The 27,874-nt window shown below is 42.2% G+C and overlaps 1 protein-coding gene across 1 annotated transcript in view; it reads left to right on the top strand.

The window, feature by feature from the left end:
• Positions 1-27,874, top strand: part of LAMA1 (laminin subunit alpha 1) — a 167,227-nt gene that overhangs the window by 97,446 nt on the left and 41,907 nt on the right. Inside the window, exons 34-45 of the mRNA XM_083187610.1 lie at positions 9,322-9,423; positions 12,469-12,580; positions 13,115-13,277; positions 14,985-15,195; positions 15,339-15,455; positions 15,537-15,700; positions 16,786-16,924; positions 17,603-17,705; positions 18,311-18,427; positions 18,951-19,133; positions 20,750-20,904; positions 24,649-24,792. Of these exons, the coding sequence (XP_083043736.1) occupies positions 9,322-9,423; positions 12,469-12,580; positions 13,115-13,277; positions 14,985-15,195; positions 15,339-15,455; positions 15,537-15,700; positions 16,786-16,924; positions 17,603-17,705; positions 18,311-18,427; positions 18,951-19,133; positions 20,750-20,904; positions 24,649-24,792 (1,710 nt within the window). The remainder of the gene's footprint in view (positions 1-9,321; positions 9,424-12,468; positions 12,581-13,114; positions 13,278-14,984; positions 15,196-15,338; positions 15,456-15,536; positions 15,701-16,785; positions 16,925-17,602; positions 17,706-18,310; positions 18,428-18,950; positions 19,134-20,749; positions 20,905-24,648; positions 24,793-27,874) is intronic.

Here is a 27,874-nt window from a genome sequence, read left to right as displayed (position 1 = left end):
GAGCGCAACTAAGCCCCTTGCGGGCTCGCTGCGCTCACTACGCTGCAGGCATGGTGGCTTGCTACGCGAGCCACCTATTCTATTCTCCCTCTATGGGGGTCGTGGAGCCCCACAAGGGAAAATAGTGGGTGGCCGTCAGGAACCCGGCTGACGATGTTTTGACAGTCGGGATCCCAACGTCGGGTGAATGCCTGTCGGGATCCCGACTGTCAGGATCATGACTGTCGGGACCCCGTCCGGCACCCCTTGAGGACCAGGGTTGGGAATTACTGTACTAGAGGATATATCAAACACATCATGTAGTGTGTACCCCCTTCGTATCCAGCCTTTGTTCACTGAATCATCCCTCTGGATGTGCTGCATGTCCAATGGGATAATCTCACAGAGATGCCAGAGTACTGTCATAACATGCAGATTCCTTAGTGTGAACGGTGGGAGCGATGTTTAATACATTTAATTGCTGGGTCACTCGGTGTGTACTCAAATATTTGCATATAGCTGATTTGTGTATATCGTTTAGGTGGTGTAGCCAACTCCAGCCCTCGAGAGCTACCAACAGTTAATGTTTTCTAGATCTCCTCACAGAATCACAAGTGAAGTAATAAGTTCCACCTCTGGATCTTTTAAAATGTGTTAAGGTGCCCATACACGTTACAATTATTGTATACAATATTGTATACAATATCACATCTCATCGCATCTTGGTTTTGTGATGAGATGACATGAGATGAGATCTTGTACAAAAAGTATGTGCAGCACATACTTTTTGTACTAGATCTCATCTCATCTGATCTCATCGCAAAACTGAGATGCGATGAGATGCGATATTGTATACCAGGGGTGGCCCATGCGGCTCTCCCCCTGCTAAAGTGCGGCTCCTGCTCCCACTCCCATCTCATACATTGATGAGGCTCCCAGCAGCCTTCCCCACAGCAGCGGCAGCAGCCCATTACGCCGGCTCCGCTCTGCGTGTCATATCGCGAATGAGAGGGGGGGAGGTTCTGCCGCATGATGGGAGGAGAGGACGCGGTTGCGGGCCTTGAGGACTCCATTGAATGGTAAGTATTCCTCTGCCTCTTAAGTCCATGCCGCAGCAGAGAGCAGCGGGGGGGTGTGTTAGCGAGTGGTAGTGAGCGGCAGCGCGGGGGGGGAGCGGGCCTGCCGCCTATGGAACTGACACCTCCTCTGTTAGGGGGACGCCACAGCTTGGCCTCAGAGCTTACATTCATCTTTTTACTAGACCCTAATACCCGCTTCACCTTCCAGGCACCTGGAATAATACTGTGTACAGTAGTGGTCAGAGCTTAGTAACCTTACAGCTGGTTAGTAGTATTTATTTCCAGTTTTCAGTGTTTTTTTGTGTATATCTGGCTTGGCATAGACACAAAAATGGGGCTTGGCCTACTTCCAAATAGACCAGGCCTATGTTGGCTCTTTAACTTGACTACGGATATTTTTTTGGCTCTTTACCTCTGGTTGGCCACCCCTGTTGTATACAATAATTGTAACGTGTATTTGTACCTTTAATGAGTAATGAGTGCACCTTTGCAGCAGCTAGGTTGTCTGGAAAATGTGAACTGTTGGTAGCTCTCGAGGACTGGAGTTGGCTACCACTGTCTTATAGTTAATTGTGTTAACAAAATATACTCAAGCAATAGCTGACTTTGATTGGCGATCTATGAACACTTATCTATAAATAGGAACAATAAAAACAAAATGGAAGTATAAACACAAAGTGCTCAATAATAACCAAGAGATATAAACCCGGTGATAGTCACTGGAATTATATCACCATATATGAATTCTATATCACAATCCTCCTGTGTTGGATTCCTGGTGGCTAAATATGTGATAGCCAATTCTGAAAAAGATGATCTCATTTATCACATGGGATTAATCATGTGTAATTAAGGGAGAAAGTGAAGAAAGAAAGGTACTTGTTTCCTAGCACGGCCACAATCGTTGGGATCGTGTACCTTTAAGTTAAGGTACACGATCCCAACGATGGACCCGATTTCCTTTGAAATCAGGTCCATTTTGCCGACAAAGGTAAAAAATCGGGGGCATCGCGTCGGTCGGGACCATTAACATTGGTCCCGACGCGATGCCCACGATTTCCCCATAGGCTTCAATGTTAAAAGATTTTAACATTGAAGCCTATGCGCGCCCGACGCGATGCCCCTGATTTCTCCATAGGCTTCAATGTTAAAATATTTAACATTGAAGCCTATGCGATGGACCCGATTTGTCCATAGGCTTCAATGTTAAATTATTTTAACATTGAAACTGAGTCCATTTAACATAGGAAAAAATGGGAAAAGGCCGAATAAGGGCCATTTCTCATTGGGTATGGCCCCGTCATGTGTGTAAAAAATAATGGCCCCCCATTGTGGCCGCCACCCCCACGATTGACGCGAACCCGAAGCGTGGCGAGCGCAGCGAGCCCGCGAGGGGCGGCGTTGCGCGTCCTCTGACCTTTTCATTCCCCTACTATCCACGTCGGCGTGGAGTTGAGAATAGATTAGTGTGGCGAGCGCAGCGAGCCACCGAGCCCGAAGCGTGGCGAGCGCAGCGAGCCCCGCGAGGGGACGCTGATACCTGTGAAGCCCGCGAGGGGACGCAGGGATCTGTGAAGGTATCAGCGTCCCCTCGCGGGGCTCGCTGCGCTCGCCACGCTTCGGGCTCGGTGGCTCGCTGCGCTTGCCACACTAATCTATTCTCAACTCCACGCCGACGTGGATAGTAGGGGAATGAAAAGGTCGGAGGACGCGCACCGCCGCCCCTCGCGGGCTCGCTGCGCTCGCCACGCTTCGGGTTCGCGTCAATCGTGGGGGTGGCGGCCACAATGGGGGGCCATTATTTTTTACACACATGACGGGGCCATACCCAATGAGAAATGGCCCATATTGGCCCTTTTACCATTTTTTACTATGTTAAATAGACTTAGTTTCAATGTTAAAATAATTTAACATTGAAGCCTATGGACACGATGGACCCGATTTCTCCATAGGCTTCAATGTTAAATTATTTTAACATTGAAGCCTATGGAGAAATCGGGTACATCGCGTCGGTCGCGTCGTGTGCGTTTTGGTATGCACCCGACGCGACCGACACGATTTTTTCCGACACGACCACCACGATAGAAATCGTGGTGGCCGTGCTAGGAAACAAGTACCGAAATAAATATACTGTAGTACAGATGACCTTATGATAAAAGAGGATTTTAATTTACAGTTGCACTTACAATAGGAAGACATAAAATAAGGCGCAAATACAAAGTGCCACTGGCAAGGCAGCGACAGATCAGATGAAGCAGTCCCCACTCCAGAATGGGTAGATGGTCTGTGTCTGCAAGTCCAACAGTAGAGGTCCTTTCAAGTGGAATCATATGAAGGACTTGTTCCGATACGCGTTAAGTGTGATATGGATGCTACACACTGATCCCATCTGAAAGGACCTCTACTGTTGGACTTGCCAGTGGGACTTTGTATTTGCTCCTTATTTTACTGTATGTCTTCCTATTGTAAGTGCAACTGTTAATTAAAATCCCCTTTCATCTGCACTATATTTCTTTCTTCTGGCGGACGGCAGCTCCATCTGATGGAGATGCGTCCCCATCACCAAGGCGGCAGGGATAGGCTTCCCTGCCCATCCCCGCTTCAGGGAGTCGGGCAGGTGAACATGGGGAGCTGGGGCAGAGCGGGCGGAAAGGCAGAGAGGGTCGGAGGGCTGCTACAGCCTCTGACAGAACGGGGCGCGCACGCATCTCTTGCGTGTGCGCCCCCTTCTGTCGGCAGGAGGCGAATGATGATAGAATTGCCAGGACAGCACAAATGAGAGCTGCTCCATCTGTATCATCACTTGGTTATTATTGAGCGCTTTGTGTTTATGCTTCGATTTTGTTTTTATTGTCTATGTTTGGAGTATCTTTGGATGTTTACTCTTGGATTGCACAAGTCCTCAGCTGCACTTTAATGTCATCGCGCACTTTGTCTGATACCGCTTTTTTTTACTATAAATAGGAACAGCAGCAGATGAATATATACTGTAGCTCAATACAATTTTGGGGTATATGCAGAGCACTGTCTGTAGATGATTCTCCTTCTTCTCTCGTTCTCCCAGATGTTTTATATGGAATAAAGAGAGAATAAATCAATGTGTAGGATTGTAGAAAATATATTCTTTAGATATTTTTCTTCTAGATGAAAGTGAATTCTAAATAGGACATACCACACTTACATATAGTGTGTGTGTTAAAAATTTGTAAAGGTTTCTTTTCTGGTGGTGTTGGAAGGCTTCACCATATTACACCACGTGTTCGAGGAGTATTGGACGTACGTTTTCACTCACTCAGAGGTAAACGGAACACACATATAAAGGTTTCTTTAGTGTGGGCGTACCGATAACTCACAATTCACAAAGGCGTTTTCAAACTCATCTGGGTTTCTTTTACTTGGAAGAATTGTTGAGCAGCAACCAGAGAATGGAGAATCATCTACAGACAACGCTCTGGATATACCCCAAAATTGTATTGTGTTTCATTGTTTCTACTTGTTTTTCTGGTTGAACAAGTCCTGTGGGTATATTGAGCTGCTTTTCTGCACCTTTATTGCGCCTTGAAATCCTCCATTGTTTTTATCTTTTGTTTTTATCTTTTATATACTGTAGCTCAGCTGAGAGTGTGGATTTCCATATTAGTTAGTACAGGTACTACAAGTCCAGGCTCAATTTAATAGTCAAAAACAATGCTCCGTGTAAATGATTGTTTAATGGTTAACAAATTATTGTAGATGTTGCACGCTCCTAATTATGCAAACAGGTCTTTACAGCCTGATAGCTTGCAACATTTATGGAATAAGTAATCCATTAAGCTGCATTATTTATGTACAACGTACAGACGTCTGCTTTTAAAACACAAATGGTTGTGTAGAAGAAGAAGCATTAGAGTCTGATTTATAGCAAGGGACAACTCCACTCTTCTACAGAATACATTACATTATTATTTTGTATTATTTATTGATACATACAAACGTGTTAAGTAAGTAAATGCAGAGCTTATTTTCAGCAAGCATTTTGTGATACGATTTACTCGATACACATATGGAGTTCTAATAAACAATTTTCAGATTTTTTTTCTGGTCAGTTTTTGTTTTCTCTAAATCACAAAAAAAAATCTTAATATTCCACTCAATCATATTGTCTAGAAATGTAATTAAACCTCCTAGATACTCTGTAGATGACGATGTCCAGATGGAACAAACTAGAAGAAATTTAATTTGTGATATTTATGATGACAGAGTCAGCACTTAAATTGGATTTCTAGAGAGGAAGCCGTTAAGTGCTCTGTATGCTACATTTTAATCATGTCTTATTTCAGAGTGTATATGCTGCGGGCTACAAGGAAATATCATTTTAATATGCACTTTGAGTTTTATAGTTGGATAAAACACAATTTAAAGGATCAACTTGAGAATTGTTTAGAAATAGAATTGTAGTCAATATTATAATACAAATAAAAATTGCTCAAATAAAAAAAAGCTCATGAAACTGAAAAACGGATTAAGGTGGAAGTCTGTCCAAATTCAATGTGTCAATGAGTAATGAGTACACCTGTGCACCTACCGGGGGACCGGGAAAACATGAACTGTTGGGGGTACTTGAGGACTGAGATTGGGAACCACTGACATAGACAGTGTTAAAACAATTTATTGAGTCACATAATACAGATGTGTCCCAAGGGCGTAACTACCATAGGTGCAAGGGGTGCAGCTGCTATGGGGCCCAGAGCTGAAACATACATTTATCCCCATCAGTTGCTAAATAGGGGGCCCTTACAAACGTTTGCTATGGGGCCTAGGAATATCTAGGTACGCCTCTGATGTGTCCTCTATAGCTGCAGTCCCATCAAACATCTTTCTTTAGTGTGCCAGGTCATGTGTGACTCAGATTGCACAGAGCGTAATTTTTACATTTTTTCCCCTGTAATGTGCATCTTAGTTGCAGTACTCGCTTTATGAGACTACACTGATTAATATGATATGTGACACTTGTACATCTGTGTGCGACTGAGTCTGATTGTGTAATAAATGCTATGATGCAGCAGATGCAGGTTTACAAGTGTTGCATATCAAATGAATCAATGCAGTCATCAAATTAATCAATGCAGTCTCCTGTAGCGGTTCTGTTGCATGACATTAATAACCACATTGAGTGGAAAAGACACAAAATATGCTACACTGCTCGGCGCAGCTCACTCTGATTTAATGATTTAATGAGCCATTCGCAGTTTCACTGTACCGGCCGTGTATACTTACACGCGCATGGCTTAATCTTTGAGACAAGCATATGCTACTGGCAGGATCAACCAGGTAGCTCACGGGTCCTCCTGCTGCTTATAAGAAAAGTGACTTTCGGAAAATGGCTGCCCCCACACGAAAGACAGTTTTTTAAAATGGATTTTCCTATGGGGCAGACATTTTCCGAAAGTCACTTTTTTTTATAAGCGCATCGGTCCTTACTACTGCCGGGATCTGCAACCGAACTCAGGTACCGGCTGCACGGAGGGGAGGGGGGGCTGAAGACTGCACTGGGGAGATCGGGGGATGTTACCCTGGGAGATCGGGTAATGTTAACGCGCGCGGGGGGGTCGGCGGCGGGCGGCTCCAGTGCTATGAACATTAAATGAGCGCTCATTAAATATTCACTGCGCTGAATTTAGGACCCAGCTCATTGGCTGGGTCCTAAATACCGTTTCAGACCAGATTTTGATCCCAAAATACCGGGTCTGAAACGGGTAGGACCCTGCATTTTAACTGGTTTGAAAAAACGGTATTTTCAAACCGGCTAATTGGATCTGCACCTTTCAGACCGCACAGATTACCGTTTTAAAACGGTAAAAAAAAAAGGCAATATACCGTTTCCAAAGTGCGGTCTGAAAGGGGCATGTGGAAGGGGGCACTGAGCTGAATGAAGGGTCCCTTGTAAATGACTTCCAGGGAGGTAGGGGGTGTTTTATACGCAGGGGAGGGCTGGATAATGGAGTGGGCTAATATTCGTCATTTTCCGGTGGAAGGGAAGCTTGTTTGACTGCAGATATCGCCATTATCTGGAAATAGATTTATTAGCCTTCAACAGTATAAAAACCTAGAGTCCCACCTTTCAGGAGGTGCTGGGGACTTGGGGATCAGAGATCAGGAGCCAGAGCAATCCATTGACAAAAATATAAAACTGTACACCAGATGTTTGGAGCTGGAGCAGGGACCGGCTGCTGGAAGGCGAATATCTCTGGTTCTGGGCATGATAGAGACAAGCCGCTAGTGTCAACAGAAAGGGGAGAGTCCCAGCTTTTGGAATATACTCTGTCAGAGAGAACCTGAGAAATATGACTGGGAATTGCAATTAACAGGTCAGATGTGGACTGATGCTTTGAAGTTGGATATCTCCATTTCCCCAGGGCCGATTTTCAAAATTCTGATATCCCTGGAAAAAGGGGATCCTCAGCTATCAGCATAGGGCCCTCATACACCTGGGGCCCCTGGGTAAGTGCCCATTAAGCCCATACGAAAAGACGGCCCTGCATAATTTAAAATTATACAGGGCAACTTCTCCACTGGCTCACTCCTACTCCCTTATCACCGCTTCATACATCTACCCCATAGTTCCTTACAGTAATGGGAATGGCAGAGCAGCTCTGCATTCATTCACTAATGTACAATGAAATCATCCCAGTGATAAGAGCTTTGATATTTGAATTCTTACAATAATATGTATTTCAGCGCTTTTTTTTTAGAACAAATGCAGTCCTCCCCCCAATAAGCGTGGGCCCCTAACATTGAATTTCAATGGCGGGCCCTTTATGACCCAGGCTAATGCTGATTACAATGTGTGATATGAGCTCTATCATTGACAAGTCAATAAAGACATACTCATATCATCACGTTATAAAACATTGATCTGGCAACTGCTGTACATGTGCTGCTGAGCATATAAGCACTGATAGAAACAAATGATTTTATTTCCTCTATATATAAATAAATATCCCCTATCACGCTGTTTCCTTGGCTGGCAAGACAGTGTAATAACAGCAATAAACATCACTACAATACAGCCCTAGGGGCCTAATTAGGATTCTTAAAATGAGAGAAACTGTTTTGCTTGTACACTTTGATCAAACCATTTTCCAGGAACAGAAGTTCCTTATTTTATTTATCAGGAAAAGAGATTCAGAACAAAAGATGTTTTTTAAAGTAATTAATGAATATATCGCAAGTATTATGTCTCTCTAATGTTGTATCAATTAAGGGGGACTTAATTATGCTTCTGCGACTACCAGATATATAAATAATTTTCAGTTTACTCATAAGCATTGTATAGCAGCGCACTTAGACGTATGCCAAGTGTCCAGCGGCATAGGGGGGTATACAATCTGGGATTCTGACTGGTTGGAACGTCCCGACAGTAGGAATCCCAGGCCGTTTTTGGTCCTCTCGACTGCAAATAGACAGTTAGAATTCAATGTTCTGACTGCCGAGTGTTGGAAAGTCCAAGGATGGACGAAAAGGGCCTCGGATTGGCGAAAATTACTTTGAATTCGACAATCAGCGGCCTTTTCTGACAAAACAGATCCGACTTCTTTAAAGTAAGATCTGTTTTGTTTTGTTTCGAAAGCGGCCTTCAATGCTGTTGGAAACAACAGTGAATAGGCGATGGCGGAAATAGCGGCCGGGAATTGAATACCTCCATAACATGAAATCTGGCCATTGGAGAAACGGTTATGGATCAAAGGGTCGACAGTGTCTAGAATGACGGTCAATAGATAGACTCCAAGAGGCCAACATGCACAAAAGCAACATTGACAAATGTCGACATTATGAATGTGGACCTTTTGGTGTCGACTTATTGCCTATGTAGACACTGTCAAGCTGTTCTCCAGATACCATGGAAACAATATAAATATGCATTTCAGGTAATAATCAGTGTATATATAAATGGCAACATTTGTGGGGAATTTAACTAAGATGGGAGTTCTATTGCACATGGGATTCTGCTATGGGCAACCAACAGAATCGACTTCTTATTTATTTAGCATCTTCTAGAAGATAATACTGTAGGTAGTAGTTGCCCATAGCAACATACTGTGTGAAATAGAATTTCCATCTTAGTAAATTTCCTCCCCGGATTGATGTCATTCCTATATTTGTTGTAAATATATACCTGATATAATATGTATTATCATGTTTAAAAATAATAATAATAATCGTTTTTTGTTAGAGGTAAAATAACAATTTATTTATAACTAAGCTGCTCTGCATTGTTCTATAGGAACCTGTCCAGAGAAATGCAGGTGCTCTCCAGATTCTTGGCAAGTCAGTGGAGCCACAACTGGCTGTTGTGTCTGAGGACATAGAACAACTAAATAAGAGGGTGAGTTACAGAACACTGTCATTACAAAGTCTTAGAGAGGATTCGGAGAAAACGTGAAGATATGTTAGTGTGATGTGTTGTTACACTGAATTCAAGTTCTAGTCTACTTGAGTAAATTCATATGAAAAGGGCAGCAATGTGGCACAGGGAGAGATTACAGTGTTGGGGCTATAGGGTGGTATCATATCAGCAGCTGTGGCTAATTATCACAGACAGGGCTATCCTATTAACACAGATGCCAGCGCTCATCAGGATTAAAAAATAAAATCCCTGGTAAGTAATCACCTCCAATAGTTGGAGGAAAAACAGATAGGTCCGCGCTCTTTGCGGGCACTATGTTTTTTTTACATGAAAGGGGGTAATTTACCCCAAAAAGAGGGGGCTATAATTAAATAGCTCAAACCTTTTTTTTCCCGTACTACAAATTACCACGGATAATTGGATACCTCCACATTATTCTATATGAGATAGCATAGTCCAGTGGTTCCCAAACTGTGTGCCGTGGCTCCCTGGGGTGCCTCAGGACACATGCAGGGGTGCCGCGGCTTGGTGGTGCAGGACCAACTCAAATTATTAATGGTTAATTATTTATGAGCAAAACTAGTGCTGGTGGCTGCCAATGATAGAATGTGTACAAACAGAAACAAATCCTGCCCTTTACCACATAACTGCCGCTAAGAATCGCATATAAACCCAATCTAAATATATTTTTTTGGACCTAGGGGTGCCGTGAAAAAAATTCTGATTCTCTAGGGTGCCCTGAATCAAAAAAGATTGGGAACCCCTGGCATAGTCACATGTTTTGTTTTTTTTTACAATAAAAAAGTTGTTAACTAAAACATTTTAATATGACGGAAAAACAATTGAAAATAAAATAAAATAAAAAATAACAGCCATAATTAAGGGGATACAGTCATTTGGTCTACAGCATGTTGGTCGACAAGCATTGGGTCTACGCCGTTAGGTCGACATGGGGATAGGTCGACATGATTCCAGGTCGACATGGGTCAAGGTCGACAGGTCATTAGATCGAGCGAAGTGGTGCACTGGAAACTGTGTCCATGTCGACTGTGTCGACATCCCGGGGGAAAAAATCCCAGTGAAAAACCCCATGTCGACCTTTTGACTGTCGACCTAATGCTTGTGTCGACCTATTGACCTGTCGCCCTAAACCAATGTCAACCTAGACCCATGTTGACCTTGTCCCATGTCAACCTAAAACCCTGTCGTCCTTTCCCCATGTCGACCTAACGGTGTCGACCTAATGATTGTCGACCAACTAGCTGTAGACCAAACGATCCCAACCCTAATAAAGTACCCTTGTATGACATTACAGACTTATTTTTGTATTATTATTATTACTGTTGTTGTTCAATTACTAAGAAAGTGGTAGACCTGGTAAAGGGCCTTATATTGGTTCATTCTTTCTGACAAAATCCTTCTTAGATGGGCAAAACCATGTGCACTGCAGGTGGGGCAGATGTAAAATGTGCAGAGAGAATTAGATTTGGGTTGGGTTTTACTTCAAAGTGAGATCTATATTGCAGTGTAAAAATAAAGCAGTCAGTATTTTCCCTGCACAGAAACAAAATTACTCACCCAAATCTAATTCTCTCTGCACATGTTACATCTGCCCCCCCCTGCAGTGCACTTGGTTTTGTCCATCTAAGAAGGATTTTGTCAGAAAGAATGAACCAAAATAAGGCCCATAGTACTGTATTGGACAGATGCAGGCAGCAGCATTTCTGCCCCAGGTATCGCTTGGTCACAAAAAAAAAAAAACTAAATATCAGCTGTAACTCCATTGAATGTTATTATACAAATATTAAACAAATATATATATATATATATATATATATATATATATATATATATATATATATAACCCACAATAGTGTCAGTAGCGCCCTATATATAATGTGTAACACATGTAATGTCCATTTGAATAAAAGAAAAAAGTGGCTTCGATTTCTTTCTTGGAATGATTCTCCGTTTATTTTGATCAGTACCCAACGCGTTTCGTTCCCGTTATTAACTTCATCAGAGGTTTTTTGATCTATGAAATAACATAAATCCATATAAACATTGACATTACGGGAACGAAACGGGAACGAAACGCGTTGGGTACTGATCAAAATAAACGGAGAATCATTCCAAGAAAGAAATCTAAGCCACTAGCATTTTTTCTTTTATTCAAATGGACATTACATGTGTTACACATTATATATAGGGCGCTACTGACACTATTGTGGGTTAGGTAAAGAAATTGGTTCCTACTGGTAGGGGACCTAAGTGTCAAAATAGCGACCTGATACCTATTGAAGCGCAATTTCGGAGATATTGTTGTGTATATATATATATATATATATATATATATATATATATACACTGCTGTGAGCAGTGTTGGCACTCAAAGGGTTAATGACATTATGTTACATTCCTTATTTAAGTTTGTTTTTATGTACATTTTAGTGTTGTGGCGGTTGTATGCCTGGGAAATTCAATTGTGCCCCTTATATATGTGGGAGAAAAAAATGGGCATTAGCATGATTTTTGCACAATAGCTTTATCTGGCAATTCAATTGCATTCCATTTTTTTCCCCTGAAAAAATCCTGTTTACGCGATTGCACCAAAGAACTCCTGGCCCTGGGGAATTATTTTACTTAATAACATTTTTTTTAGGTTAATTAAATATCAATGGGGGCCAGATGCACTAAGCTTCAAAAGTGATAAAATGGAGAGTGATAAACAACCAACCAATCAGCTCCTGCCTGATATGTTTCAAACACAGCCTGTGACATGGCAGGTAGGACCTGATTGGCTGGCTGTTTATCACTCTCGATTTTATTACTTTTTGAAGCTTGATATATCTGGCCCCCAGTGACCGTTAATTAACCTAAAAAAGTGTTATTAAGTAAAAATAAATCCCCAAGGCCAGGAGTTCTTTGTTGTAATCGCGGAAACAGGAGTAAACATCTGTGACTTGTTGGATATCAGCAATTCTGGGTCTCTGTCTGATATATCTTATTTTTCCTGTCTGGAAGATGGCACAGATAAAAGAGCGTGGCCAAAGAGTGCAAAACTCCACCATTAAGACCATGAATAAAAGCCAAGAACTAACAGGGTTTATTGACAACCTGCATGCAACAATTAAAGGTATTATTAATTTGTGTTTTCATTTTTACTGTTTCATGTTTGATTTGAAATGTTCTCTACAATACAGCTATATAGTGATTAGATATATGTTTTTGTTTTTTTTTTACATTGTAGTTTTCTTTATAAAGATCATGATATTTTAGAGGGGTTTTTATATTCAAAGAATTTTTCTGCCTTTAGATTTGTAGCTGTTATGGAATATTAACATTTCCCCTCTGCATTGGTGGGACACAGACAGTTATATTCCACCATGATAGTTTAGAAGCCTGGAGAGAGAAAAACTCTTCTCTCCGATTTTCTTATGTCTTGACTGCAGCATTATATGAAGCCAGACACTCCATATCATTTTTTAAGTGTATGGAACTGCATCAATATTGGCTACTGCAGCTTCTTTGGTCCCTGTTACAGTATTTCTTTTTGTCTTATTTTCATGTGTATTTCAATGAATTAGAATACACTAGTTCACTTGGCTTGCTATGCAGATACAATGACTGGCATGTTAAGTCATACACTATTGTTTCCTCTTTCTTTTAGTAATTATAGAAATCACAGAGAGTTTGAATGAGACGCTTGGCAGTGATCCCCCACTGTCTGACAGCGCAGTACTGGATTATCAGGAAGACGTTTCATCCAAGCTTCAGTCAATGAGTAAAAGAGACTTTAATAAACAATATCACAATTCTACCACAAACCTTAAGTAAGATTTATGTCTATTTTGTATCTTGTATGTAACTGGCATGTTCCATAGAACAAACTGAATAAAATGTATATTTACAGTCAGTTGAATAAGTATGACACCACCATTTTCAAAATGTTTCTTGTATTCTCTCTTCTCTTTTGGAAGGACAGTCAATTGCACTTTTGCATCATTTATTGCTTTGTTTGCCCTTTAAGGTATATCTAATTATTGTTCAATGGGCCTGATTTGTAATTTTGCTACATTTAGGGAAATGGAAAGACTGCTCTGATACAATAAGTATATAAAAGTATAAGTATATCTGTTTAGAGTTTATGCTCCTTATATATACTTATTGTATCAGCACAGTAGTTACATTCTTTCCTTTTTGTCCATTTATCTTAAATAGGCATTCCTTTCACTAACTCCCTACTACTTGCTGCTGTTTGAAATTATTAAAGAAATATTACATATATGGGGGTATTCAATGTCGAATTCTTGTCCGTTTTCGTCAACCCGCAGCATTTTCACCGACACGCTCACTTTATGACACTCGACAGCTGGAACATTGAATTTCTGGCTGTCGCGTTTCAGTCAAGCTGGGTGAAAACGGGATTCAGACAGTCGGGACGTTCCGACAGTCAGAATCCGGAATTTAATGCTGCCCATAATCTTTTACATCTTCATTAGCGCCAAGAGCGGTAGTTTTAAATCACTACCATCTTTTTCTAAATTTAGGAAAATGACAACTCCTGGCAGTAAGCTACGGGGGCTCGTCCGGTACAGGACAATGAAATTGCCATGCGTGTGTCCACCTTTACTTTCCTAAAGACTTTGTTGAGAATTTAGAATAGCCATTGTTAATATATTAGCAACGTGTCTCTTCTAGTCTCCTCTCTGCGTACTTGACTCTAACTGCACAACTGCCTTTCCTTTCACCATACTGATTTTCCAAAGCTTAGATTCACCCTGAAGTTTAGCAGAAGCTTTCATATTACAGGGGATGTATTCTTACGGTTTTTATGTATTAGGTCAACAGTGGCCGGTCTACAGTTATCATGTTGACATTGACCATGTAGACAATCAGTATGTTGAAACTACTGAAATACAGTATGGACTAATCACAATGTTGTCAATCTTGTTTTGAGGTATGCCTAACCACTAATAGTAATCCCTAAACCTAAGGCTAATGTCAACATTTTCACTATATCGGCTAGTCTTTTCTTGACAATTTGTCCATGAGTACATTTTCGAGACATTGAAATTCTAGCTATTTTGACATCATATCTGTCAACAGTCTGGTGTTGACATTATAATGTCAACATAATAAATGTTTACATGTCACCTTTCATGCATTTCCTTTCCATTCTGTTCTTTCTTCATTGTATATACCGGTATCATCCCCTCCTCCCTTACACCTGACTTAGTTCAACATTTCCACTTTCTAAATTTATATATCACAAATGTGTAGATATAAATATTTGCCACTTTGTTAACAATCTCCCTCATCCCATTCGTAAATACTTTCCAGTATTTTCACTGTTTTTATTTTTTTTCTATTTTTGTCACAGGGATATTCTTTTCCATTATCTGTAGTGTTTCTATCGTTCCTAGTATCATATTCAACACAGTTGGTACTTAATTATAATCAGCCTTTTAAAAATTGCTTTCACTTGTCTGTGCTTACTTTGCTATACATTGATTGATGTTGCTTTGTACCTACAATAGAGTTGCAGAAGACTTATTGACCATCGTCCAGAATAATTACGAGAAGCCACATCATGACTTATGGAGGTTGAAGAAGAGTCTTCAGGACATGTTTTCACAGCACAACAATAAAATACTTGCAGCAAAATACTTCATTGATGAATCCACATCAAATACCAATAGCACCAACAATCTGCTGATTATCATCCAAAACAACCTGGAAGATTTTAACGTAAGCATATATTTTTAGTTAACTTTTTCATCTCTTCTTTCCCAAATCTGATTGGTCAGTTACCGTTATGCACAGATTAAATCTTTGAAAGTTTGAAAATTTAAGGACCAAATTTGACATTTCATGTAATGGCATTTTTGCAGGTAAAAAAAAAAATTCTCCAAGAAAACAAGAATCATTCTGAAGTGTTGATTGCGGAAGGACTTTTGTTGGCTGAAGAGGCAGCTCTGCTTAGTGATGACGTGATTAATGCAACATCTGTATGTATCGCATTATTAATCAAGTGGGCATAGTGGTGGATTGCAATGGACTTTTCATTTAGCTATTTATGTTCTCTACAGATACTAGATCTGCACAAAGAAGAGCTGATTATGTGGAACACAAAGCTAAGGCACCACGTAGATGAGCTGGTTATGCAGATGTCCAAGCGAGATGCACTTGCCTTGGTTTACAAAGCTGAAAACCATACAGCCAGTCTACTGAGACAGGCAGATTTCCAAAACAGGTATTGATGGTATTAACACCATTGTGTCAGTTTGCACATAGACTTTATAACTATCCTCTATGTAGTCACTATACAGTATGTGTATTTATTTCCCACTCCTATCTTTTGTGTGTAGATAAGTATAATTTATTGTGTGGTAAAGTTGATATTTTGTAATGTTTGTGGCCCCAGAATATACATTCTGCAGATTATGCTGAGAGAAAAGAGAGTCCCAGCATGCTGGCAGCTGTCACTATAACAGAGAAGGCAGGCCACAGATTGGAGCTTAATGCTGGGCACTATTATTGAGCCTATTGGTGGATGTGTACCCCCGATACACCTTCGAATTACAATGCAGCACACCCAATGGCCGATATATATGCAAATATATCGAGCAATGACTGTATGTACAAGCCAGTCTGTCAACCACCCGTTCACTTGCTGTGGGTGGCTGACATCAGTCGGGCAGGCAAATTCAGATGCCCGCCCAACTGGGAGTCCTGGCCAAACACAGTGAGCATCCGATTGGTATGTATGTTCCTTGTTCGGTCATGTGACAGCTGGTCCGCTTATGTGTTGGCCATATATGTACACAGATTGACAACATGTTAAGGAGGAGGGCTGAAACGGAGGCGAATTGGGATAGCTGACTGCCAGGACAAAGCAGAAAGGGCTGGGAATCGAGATTCAGTAGGTGGAGCCAGGAGGGCTGAAATAGAGATAGAACAGGGAAAGTCGGGAGCCAATGTAGTCTTTAGCAGAGAGGGCCAGAGGCAAAACAATCATTTTTGGATGCTGGCAGTCTGGTATTTCTAAAGGTATAGACTCCATGTTTAATGAAGCAATCCTGAGTGGGTGACAACCCTAGTACTGTATGTTGGTGTGCAGTTTGGCTGGAGCTACCTCTTTGTGCCTAGGTAGGTTATCACGCTTTACCTTAAGCACTATTGTAAAATCATGTTCCGCTGTAGTAATGCTGGATTTGCTCTTGGCTTTGAATAGAGCCCTCGGTGTGCAAGATTACTTTGGTTTTCTTATTCTTCTGTAGTTTATTCTTCTGTAGAGAAGCTGGTGTCTGCTATTTATGCCAAATGTTTATCTTCCAGTTCTCTCTCAGATATAAGAGACACTTCAGTAAATGCCACAGCTGCTATACAAGCTCACTCTGGTATTAAACATATGGTTGAACAAGCTGAGAATATGGCTGAACAGTCTAACTATACCATCTCAGAATCTCTGGCATTGGTGAGTACCACAGCAGATCTATCTCACACACACACACACACAAACACACACACATCTATATCTATACATTGAAGATGGTAAAAATGTAATAATTTATAGAAGTTTATAACATTACAGATATATTTTAAGTACGTGGTAACTCTTGGTAATACCAGATGATAATGGCAGGATGTAATGTAGTTCCAAGATGTATTACAAAGAATAACCACAATCAAACAGCAGAGAGCAGCAGTTAATCCAAATGACATATGGTGGGCATGGGTAATAACTAATCGAAGCATCAGTATTTAAGTAGTACTGGGGTGCATAGACAGTGGGCAGAACAAAAGGCCTAGCAACAGAAAAGACAAGCACTCATGTATTACACTATAAAGCAGCGTGCACCAATCGCAAACTTCCTGATTAAACCAGTAAATGTTCCTAACAGCACCTTAATGTCTGCATGTGGATTTCACATTTCCTCTATAGGAACAAGCAAAACTCATGTAACATAAGTTATAGTGCACATTTATTGTTAATGTGGGAATTAGACACAACTAAAATAAAGGGAAAAATGATTAGGGTAATCGCGCCTATTTTTGCTTTTTCTGTGTGTCTTGTGCAATGCAAATCTTGGCTGTGTACAACAGTTATTTAAATTGGAATACATTTTTGTCGTCTTCAATTTTCGAACTACAGGTACATGGACCAGAGGGATCTTTAAACCCCACTTCTGAGAATTCCATGAGGATCAGCACACAGCTTCTAGATGAATCAAAAAATCTGAGCCGAAACACAGAAGGTATTTCTTTAAATGTTTTTTTTTCAAGCATGAGTAAACCCTACTGTTTTTATCCATTATTTTTCATTCAGAGTTTAGTATTTCTAAAACACCCATCTTGCTTAGTTCTTTTGTTGTAGATAGACATAGTGTACCTCCCAACTGTCCCGCTTTTCGCGGGACCGTCCCAGTTTTTTGGGATGTTCCCATGTCCCACCCACTCACTCACTCGTGAATAGACACACAGCATCTATTCCTGCAACCAGAGGGGATGGGGGCATGTTCTTCCTTGTTCTGTCACCTCGTGACCCCCCCTTTTAGTCGGGATGGGGGCATGGTCAGCAGCTCACAGAGCCACTAGCCATACCCCCACAGCGGCAAAAACAGGGCATGGCCTCATGGGAGGGCTTTGGGTATAGGCCATCCCCCATCATCGTTAGGCTACGCCCCCAAATTTCAGGCGAGCACCATAGGCTCTCGCAGTGTCCTGATTCATCTTCAGCCAATGTTGGAGGGTATGGATGGATACAGAAAGCCATCTTTATAGGATGCTTTATGTGATTGACTAAGCTGTGGTACTTTATTTGTTTCCAATCCTCTCCCATCACCTTTTTTGCATCCTATAGCAGTTATGTCTCATTTGAAAGGACTGAAGACAAAAGTGGATAAGATAGAAAACCATACACGTACTTTTACTGGACAGATAGACAAGCAGCTGCAGTCTCTGAGAAACTTACCAAGTGGTAAGTTATATATAAGCTCTCCTTTTACTTATAGCTTTTTCTTAAAAATTATACTTTAATTAACCATTTGAGTGCCAACATCTCTGCTAATAATGCTAGCATTGCTCACGTTTGTTATATAAATTTAAAATTGTTGTCTAAAAAAATATAATATTTCCTATATAAGGTTAACATTACACGTCATTATGATGAATAAAAAAGTTTGCTTGACAATTTTCACACCTATTTTGACAAATTCACTCGGCACTCAAAGGGTTAAGGTCATGTGTTTGCAGAGCAAAGACAGGGAGATGATACATATATCTATGTATGGTCTTCCATCTGGAAGAGCTGTGTAAAGGTGCAGCTGCATTTTGGATTCTCACTTCCATCCAAACCTTAATGCGTTATTTTTTCGTTAGTCGTACAGGCATGCCAGTAATTATGAGACACTGTGGAACATACCATTTGCCTTTTGGGTTGAATTTAAACACACAACTGACTATATAAATAATGTCTTATTTTTGGTTTCTTTTAATCCCAGATACAAGTGTTAAACTCCAGGATGCTAAAGCTCTGGCTTTGTCTGCCAATGCCAGTGCAGTCGGAACCTTGAACCATATCATGAACTTCAACCAAAAGCTGACAAAAGACACATTTACATTGTCCAGGGTTAATGATACACTTCGGAAGACAAACGAGCTTCTGTTTGATTCATCAAAGACTGGTAATGAGCCTGCCGCACATACATACAACTAACATCATAGTAAATACTTTCAATATTGAAGTAATGTATATGTGCAGAACTTTTTGGACAGTTCATATAATGCCATAATTCTACCAGTAGAACATTTTTAATCTTTGTACTGTATTGCTAGCCAGCTTAGCCCGCTTTAATAATATAAAACCCTAGTCTTAAGGCCCATGCGACAGATAGGCAAAAGTTTATGCTTATGCAACTCTCAAAAGTTTTGTAAACTGAAAATATTTTTCATTTAATGGACCCTTATAGGCCTTTAACCCCTTCTGTGGAATGGCTGGAATTTTCTCAGGCTGAGCTGCGCTGCAGGAGCGTTCTCTCTTGAGAAATTTCCAGGCATGCCACTGTAAAGAAGGGTGCGCCGGTGGTGCCCCCAGTGGTGAACCACTGGCACACACCCCCCTCCCCATTTCCGATCCTCCCCACTGAGGATCAGGGCCACTCCAGGAGGATCAGGGCCGCTCGGGGCCACGCTGCCCTGGTAGGTTTGTCCTGGCCCAGGAAAACCCACCACTCAAGGGCTACTTAAGGGAATCTGTTTACTGTGTTGTATTCAGTGCTGCCCAGAGGGGGGAGGGGAGGAAGGGTGAGCGGGTACTTTTTATCCGGCTTGGGTCTGCTGCAGAGATGGGGCAGTAGGAGTAGAGAGCAGAGGCTGCTGCAGCGGCACATCCTATCTCCACCCGATCAGCACATGCTGCTAAGTGCCATGTGCTGAGCGGTGGATAGAGGCAGCTTATGCGCCGGCACACAGCCTCCACCCCCTGCAAATTGTTTTCACAGGGTCATGGCCATGCCACCTTTCATTGGCCACACCCTCCCGTTGACCGTGCCATTTTTTTACCGGGGTCGGCCTGCGCTTTTAGCGGCCCTGGTTGTAATCAGGAAGTCATAAGCTTTCCTACCACATATCACAATGCATGAAAACAACAGAAATAGCATGGACCCTTATGACAGCGCCCTTAAGGGGTCATCCGATTAAACCCATCTTCGAATTTAGATTGTCCTTAAAATGATAAGGTAGTGTGAAAACTTTAAAGACAATTAGTTAAAGCGTTCAAGAGTTATCATGGAACATCCATACACACACACACACACACACACACACATATCATTCAATTATACTTATGTAAAGGAGCACTAATATATGCGGATGTTCATTTCATTCTGCACAATAAAGTATATTATTTTTAGAGATGTGCAGGTTTGGATATACAATCTTCAGGTCCACAGTACTGTTAGTTCAAATGATATAAAAAAAGTTTCACCAAATACAGCAAAACAATTGTCAAAAATTGAAACCCATTAAACAGGACAAATGATAAATTACACCAGGCCTGTTCAACCTGCGGCCCTCCAGCTGTTGTGAAACTACACATCCCAGCATGCCCTGCCATAGTTTTAGCAGTTTTTAACAGCAATAGTGTGGCAGGGCATGCTGGGATGTGTAGTTTCACAACAGCTGGAAGGCCGCAGGTTGGACAGGCCTGGATTACACCTTTATACTTCTCTTTTATAAGTAAATGTGAGGTCCATCTGTGGCTAAAGATTATTATTGATGTTGTTTGCTTTCATTGTTTTAGCCATATCAGCAGGGAATCGAATTAAAGAAGTGGAAACACAAGCTAATATTTTGCTGGACAGACTGAAACCGTTAAAATTGCTTGAGGAGAACCTAAGCAGGAACCTGTCTGAAATAAAAGAGCTGATTAATCGTGTACGGAAACAAGCTGCGTCGGTAAGTCTACTGGATGTACACAGTTGCATAAATATGAATACACTTTTTATTCGTGTGTCTAGTAGTACGCGATGTTACAGTACGATAAAATATTGACTGCATGATTTACTGTATCTGAGCCAATGGAAGCAGCTACAGATGTGTCCTCATATTTCTATCCTCAATACAACACACAGTGTCATTTGCCTGGCGCTAGTGAGCCACCTGGTCCTTTGGAACCCTGCTAGCATAGGGCATCTTGTCTTAGTAGGCGTGGAAGATTCACCAGGAGACTGCTGGGTCATCTTAGATGCAAACTGTAGAAGCTGTGGCTACTATATTGTAGCACTTCTTATACTTATTAAAAGACTCAGTTGCACACACTGATACTGTAGACATAATAGTACAGACTTACTGGAGTACTGTACACATAACACTACGCACTTACTAAAGTACTGTTTAATGTTGGCAGAGTATATAGCGGTGCTTGTGGTGTTGTTAGATGACACACTTTTTTGGAAGCTTAACCAGGAATTTAGTTTATTTGTGGTATGCACAGGGTTACCTTGTAGGTATGCAGTATATAACAGGCAGGTGTAGATACTGATAACATGTAATAACAGAAAGCATACACAGGTGTATGGTGCAGGTACTGTACTTATCATTCCTGTAACTGCAATGGACGGTATTGGAGGTCTCTTTGAAGGTAGAAGTCTGCACAGCAGTGCAGACTGGAAGCTGGACTGTGATGATGGCTGACAGTTGGGCTAGCGCTGCAGGTGCTATATACACAGGAACGCTGGGCGGTGATTGACAGTTCCACTTTCTCCCTCCGGCGGAGTAGAGAGCGGGGCTCAGGATGCGCTACATGGTTATAGCAGCGTCCTGCCTCACAGCAAGCTGAGCGGTCTCCATCTCTCCAAGCGCACAGCACGGGATCTCCTCAGCACTATGCTGGGCACGCGGGCTCTGTCACTATTCTGGCATGCTGACACTGACAGGGAACACCCACACACAGGACGGGGAGCGCCGGGGAACATGCGGGCTGCGGGGACAAGTGCCGAGCGTACCATGCTAACATATACATGACATTAGAAACTTACTGGAGTACTGTACACATGACACTACAAACTTACTGGAGTAATGTACACATGACACTACAAACTTACTAAATTAATATATACATGACAATACAAACTTACTGAAGTACTGTACACATGACACTATAATCTTACTGGAGTACAGTATACATGACAATGCAAACTTACTGCAGTACTGTACACATGACATTGTGAACTTACTAAAGAACTGTATACGTGACACCACAAACTTACTGGAGTACTGTACACATGACACTCTGAACTTACTAAAGTACTTTTTACATGAAAATACGAACGTACTGAAATACTGTACACATGACACTACAAACTTACTGGAGTATTGTACACATGACACTATAAACTTATAGGAGTAATGTACACATGACATTATGATCTTACTAAATTACTGTACACATGGCGCTACAAACTTTCTAATGTACTGTATACATGACACTACAAACTTACTGGAGTACTGTACACATAACACTATGAACTTACTAAAGTACTTTTTACATGAAAATACGAACGTACTGAAATACTGTGCACATGACACTACAAACTTACTGGAGTATTGTACACATGACACTATAAACTTATAGGAGTAATGTACACAAGACACTATAAAATTACAGGAGTACTGTACACATGACACTATAATTTTACTGTAGTACTGTACACATGACATTATAAACTTACAGCAGTACTGTAGACATGGCACTATAAACTTACAGGAGTACTGTACACATGACACTAGAAACTTACTGTTGTACTGTACACATGACACTGCAAACTTACTGGAGTACTGTACACATGACACTATAAACTTATTGGAGTACTGTACACATGACACTACAAACTTACTGGAGTTCTGTACACATGACACCATAAACTTACTGGAGTACTGCATGCATGACATTGCACACTTACTGAAGTACTGTACACATGACACTAGAAACTTACTGGAGTACTGTAAACATGACACTAGAAACTTACTGGAGTACTGTAAACATGACACTACAAACTTACTGGAGTACTGTAAACATGACACTACAAACTTTCAGGAGTACTGTACACATAACACTACAAACTTACTGGAGTACTGCACACATGGCATTGCACACTTGCTGGAGTACTGTACACATGACATTATAAACTTACAGGAGTATTGTTCACATGGCAGTACAAACTTACTGTAGTACTGTACACATGACACTATAAACTTACAGGAGTACTGTACACATGGCAGTACAAACTTACTGTAGTACTGTACACATGACATTATAAACTTACTGGAGTACTGTGCACCCATGATATTGCACATTTATTGGAGTTGTAAGTCACATTGTTACATCTTTATGCTTATTTTCCCATCAGAAAACAACAACATATACAGTTAATAATAATATATTTCTAATCATCTTATTATCAATTTGAAGAATTACATTTCAGTGGAAAATGTGTCAATTTAATTTTAATTTTTTTTAACTTTTCTCTGTGGACTCTTGCATTTTTTGCTATGGCTCCTGTGGGAACTGATACACCGAGTCCATTTCTGTTATCTAACAAAGAATTAAGCGGAGTAATTAAAAGGCGCTTGGGAAAAAAAAAATATAAAAGTCTTTCTTAAAAAGATGAATAGGATTATTTATTTCCTAAAAGGACACAGAGTATCCAAAAAAAACTATATTTAAAAAACCATAACACTGTCCAAATCCTGACAAGGGCTATATTCCGCTTAATGAAATATGGGGTGGGAAATAGAAACAGTTTGTACCTCCACTCCCTTTCTCAGCCCTCTGCTCAATGTGATTAGCAGTCAGAGGATTGCCCGCACAAAGTCGTCTGTCCCGGCTGCAGCCGTGGTCCCGGCTTCCAGTCTGGTGGTGAAAGCGTCTTTTAGCCGCGGTAGGACCTGTATAAAGGTTTGTAATCTCGGACTTGGATGTTGTATGGTAGATAGAATAAAATAGCTAAAAAGTTGGTGACCACATCCACCTGCTACGCTGCCAACATGTTTCAATCCACTAAGGCAGTGGTTCCCAACCTTTTTTCTCTCCCGTACCCCTTGATTAGGCTTTTCATTTATGAGTACCCCCTCCTCTCAATTTGAAATATCCACAGAACTTCTGAGTGAAGTGGAAGTGAGTGGTATGTGTGTACTTATATTAAGGAGTAGCGGAGGAATCCGTTCCCTCTGTGTATGGCCACTGGCTGTGTCCGAGGTTCCCACTAACGCCTGTAGAATTAAAGCCACTGTTTCCTCCACCTGTGTCAGATCGCTGATGTCTGAGGGCAGCCGGGTAGATCCCCAGGCAAAAGCAGGAGGAGATGCTAATGATGCTGCCATCGAAACCAAATATGACGCAACGTGGTTTGTCTCAACGGCAATGGGAGATTTTTTCCACCATCTGGAAACTTCTTTTTATGTTTCCGCCATTATCAATATTATTTTCAATTACCCCCAACAGGTCTGCAAAGTACCCCCAGGGGTACTAGTACCCCAGGTTGGGAACCACTGCACTAAGGGATCATTATCAATGCATCACATGGAAACATAGCTTGGTATGCTACTATGGAACCTGGCTACCCTGTATTATATATTTTCTATCTGTTCCATGAGTTTATAATATTGCTTTGTGATTGTGGTTTGTTCTTTTTATTTCAGATTAAAGTGGCTGTTTCAGCAGACAGGGATTGCGTGCGCTCTTACCACCCTGAGATCCGTTCTTCTAACTTCAATACTCTAACATTAAACGTTAAGACCAGTGAGCCAGACAACCTTCTGTTTTACATGGGCAGTAACACTATGGTGAGTGACATTGAAGTATAAATGACTATAATAGTTATACATACATTATAATGAGACAGTAACACACTAATAAACATAAAACCATATCTACTTGTTTGCCCACTTGCTATGTGAAACCAATGGTTACATCGTTTTGAAGAATTTAGCTTGATTTTCTTCTAAATTTCATGTAAGCATGCATGGGTGTCACAGTTCTTTATTGCAAGTGATGGCAGCCCTTGCTAAAATTGTAACTGCTTGTACAGTCTACAAAACCCCAGTTGCATAGCATACCCATGTTTACCACAATCCAATAGCAGATGCAAATCATAAAGCATTCACACATCAGAGCCATCACAGTTAGTGTGCACCTTTTTGTAAATAACTATTTCCTGGCACTCTCGTGCTTTGGTTAAAGTGTATCTATTAGCTATGCACAGTGCATATGCAGCCTCAGTATGAAGTTATGCCTCATGCCTCATTTATGCAACTATGTAACGGTTGCCAGCCACTTACTGTTTTAAGATTTCTACACTGACTGGTTCTGGCTCCAACCACAACCACCATTACTAGCACAGACATGTTACCAATAACTGCTCCGTGGTTCAAGTCTCTGCCTTCCACTGTCTCACTCCAATCGCACCACCACAACCTGCATAGATATGTCCCCAATGACTGCTCCGTGGTTCATGTCTCTGCCTTCCACTGTCTCACTCCAACCACACCACCACTACCTGCATAGACATGTCCCCAATGACTGCTCCGTGGTTCATGTCTCTGCCTTCCACTGTCTCATTCCAACCACACCACCAATACCTGCATAGACATGTCCCCAATGACTGCTCCATGGTTCATGTCTCTGCCTTCCACTGTCTCACTCCAACCACGCCACCACTGCCTGCATAGACATGTCCCCAATGACTGCTCCGTGGTTCATGTCTCTGCCTTCCACTGTCTCACTCCAACCACACCACCAATACCTGCACATACATGTCCCCAATGACTGCTCCATGGTTCATGTCTCTGCCTTCTACTATCTCACTCAAACTGCACCACACCACCACTACCCGCACAGACATGTCCCCATGACTGCTCTGTGGTTCATGTCTCTGCCTTCCACTGTCTCACTCCAACCACACCACCACTACCCGCACAGACATGTCCCCAATGACTGCTCTGTGGTTCATGTCTCTGCCTTCCACTGTCTCACTCCAACCGCACCACCACTACCTGCACAGACATGTCCCCAATGACTGCTCTGTGGTTCATGTCTCTGCCTTCCACTGTCTCACTCCAACCACACCACCACTACCTGCACAGACATGTCCCCAATGACTGCTCCATGGTTCATGTCTCTGCCTTCTACTATCTCACTCAAACTGCACCACACCACCACTACCTGCACAGACATGTCCCCAATGACTGCTCCATGGTTCATGTCTCTGCCTTCCACTGTCTCACTCCATCCACGCCACCACTACCTGCACAGACATGTCCCCGATGACTGCTCCATGGTTCATGTATCTGCCTTCCACTGTCTAACTCCAACCACACCACCACTACCTGCACAGACATGTCCCTAATGACTGCTCCATGGTTCATGTCTCTGCCTTCCACTGTCTCACTCCAACCACACCACCACTACCCGCACAGACATGTCCCCAATGACTGCTCCATGGTTCATGTCTCTGCCTTCCACTGTCTCTTTCCAACCACGCCACCACTACCTGCACAGACATGTCCCCAATGACTGCTCCATGGTTCATGTCTCTGCCTTCTACTATCTCACTCCAACCACGCCACCACTACCCGCACAGACATGTCCCCAATGACTGCTCCATGGTTCATGTCTCTGCCTTCTACTATCTCACTCAAACTGCACCACACCACCACTACCTGCACAGACATGTCCCCAATGGCTGTGCCATGGTTCATGTCTCTGCCTTCCACTATCTCACTCCAACCACAACCACCACTACCTACATAGACATGTCCCCAGTGACTGCTCCGTGGTTCATGTCTCTGCCTTCCACTGTCTCACTCCAACCACGCCACCACTACCCGCACAGACATGTCCCCAATGGCTGTGCCATGGTTCATGTCTCTGCCTTCCACTATCTCACTCAAACTGCACCACACCACCACTACCCGCACAGACATGTCCCCCATGACTGCTCTGTGGTTCATGTCTCTGCCTTCCACTGTCTCACTCCAACCACACCACCACTACCCGCACAGACATGTTCCCAATGACTGCTCTGTGGTTCATGTCTCCGCATTCCACTATCTTACTCCAACCGCACCACCACTACCTACACAGACATGTCCCCAATGACTGCTCCATGGTTCATGTCTCTGCCTTCTACTATCTCACTCAAACTGCACCACACCACCACTACCCGCACAGACATGTCCCCATGACTGCTCTGTGGTTCATGTCTCTGCCTTCCACTGTCTCACTCCAACCACACCACCACTACCCGCACAGACATGTCCCCAATGACTGCTCTGTGGTTCATGTCTCTGCCTTCCACTGTCTCACTCCAACCGCACCACCACTACCTGCACAGACATGTCCCCAATGACTGCTCTGTGGTTCATGTCTCTGCCTTCCACTGTCTCACTCCAACCACACCACCACTACCTGCACAGACATGTCCCCAATGACTGCTCCCTGGTTCATGTCTCTGCCTTCTACTATCTCACTCAAACTGCACCACACCACCACTACCTGCACAGACATGTCCCCAATGACTGCTCTGTGGTTCATGTCTCTGCCTTCTGCTATCTCACTCAAACTGCACCACACCACCACTACCTGCACAGACATGTCCCCAATGACTGCTCTGTGGTTCATGTCTCTGCCTTCTGCTATCTCACTCAAACTGCACCACACCACCACTACCTGCACAGACATGTCCCCAATGACTGCTCTGTGGTTCATGTCTCTGCCTTCCACTGTCTCACTCCAACCACACTACCATTACCCGCACAGACATGTCCCCAATGACTGCTCCATGGTTCATGTCTCTGCCTTCTGCTATCTCACTCAAACTGCACCACACCACCACTACCTGCACAGACATGTCCCCAATGACTGCTC

The sequence above is a fragment of the Crinia signifera genome, chromosome 5, assembly GCF_055691185.1.
Source record: "Crinia signifera chromosome 5, ASM5569118v1, whole genome shotgun sequence".
Taxonomy (NCBI): Eukaryota; Metazoa; Chordata; class Amphibia; order Anura; family Myobatrachidae; genus Crinia; species Crinia signifera.
Note: the sequence above shows the minus strand (reverse complement) of the source record. Positions and strands in the feature narration are given on the sequence as shown.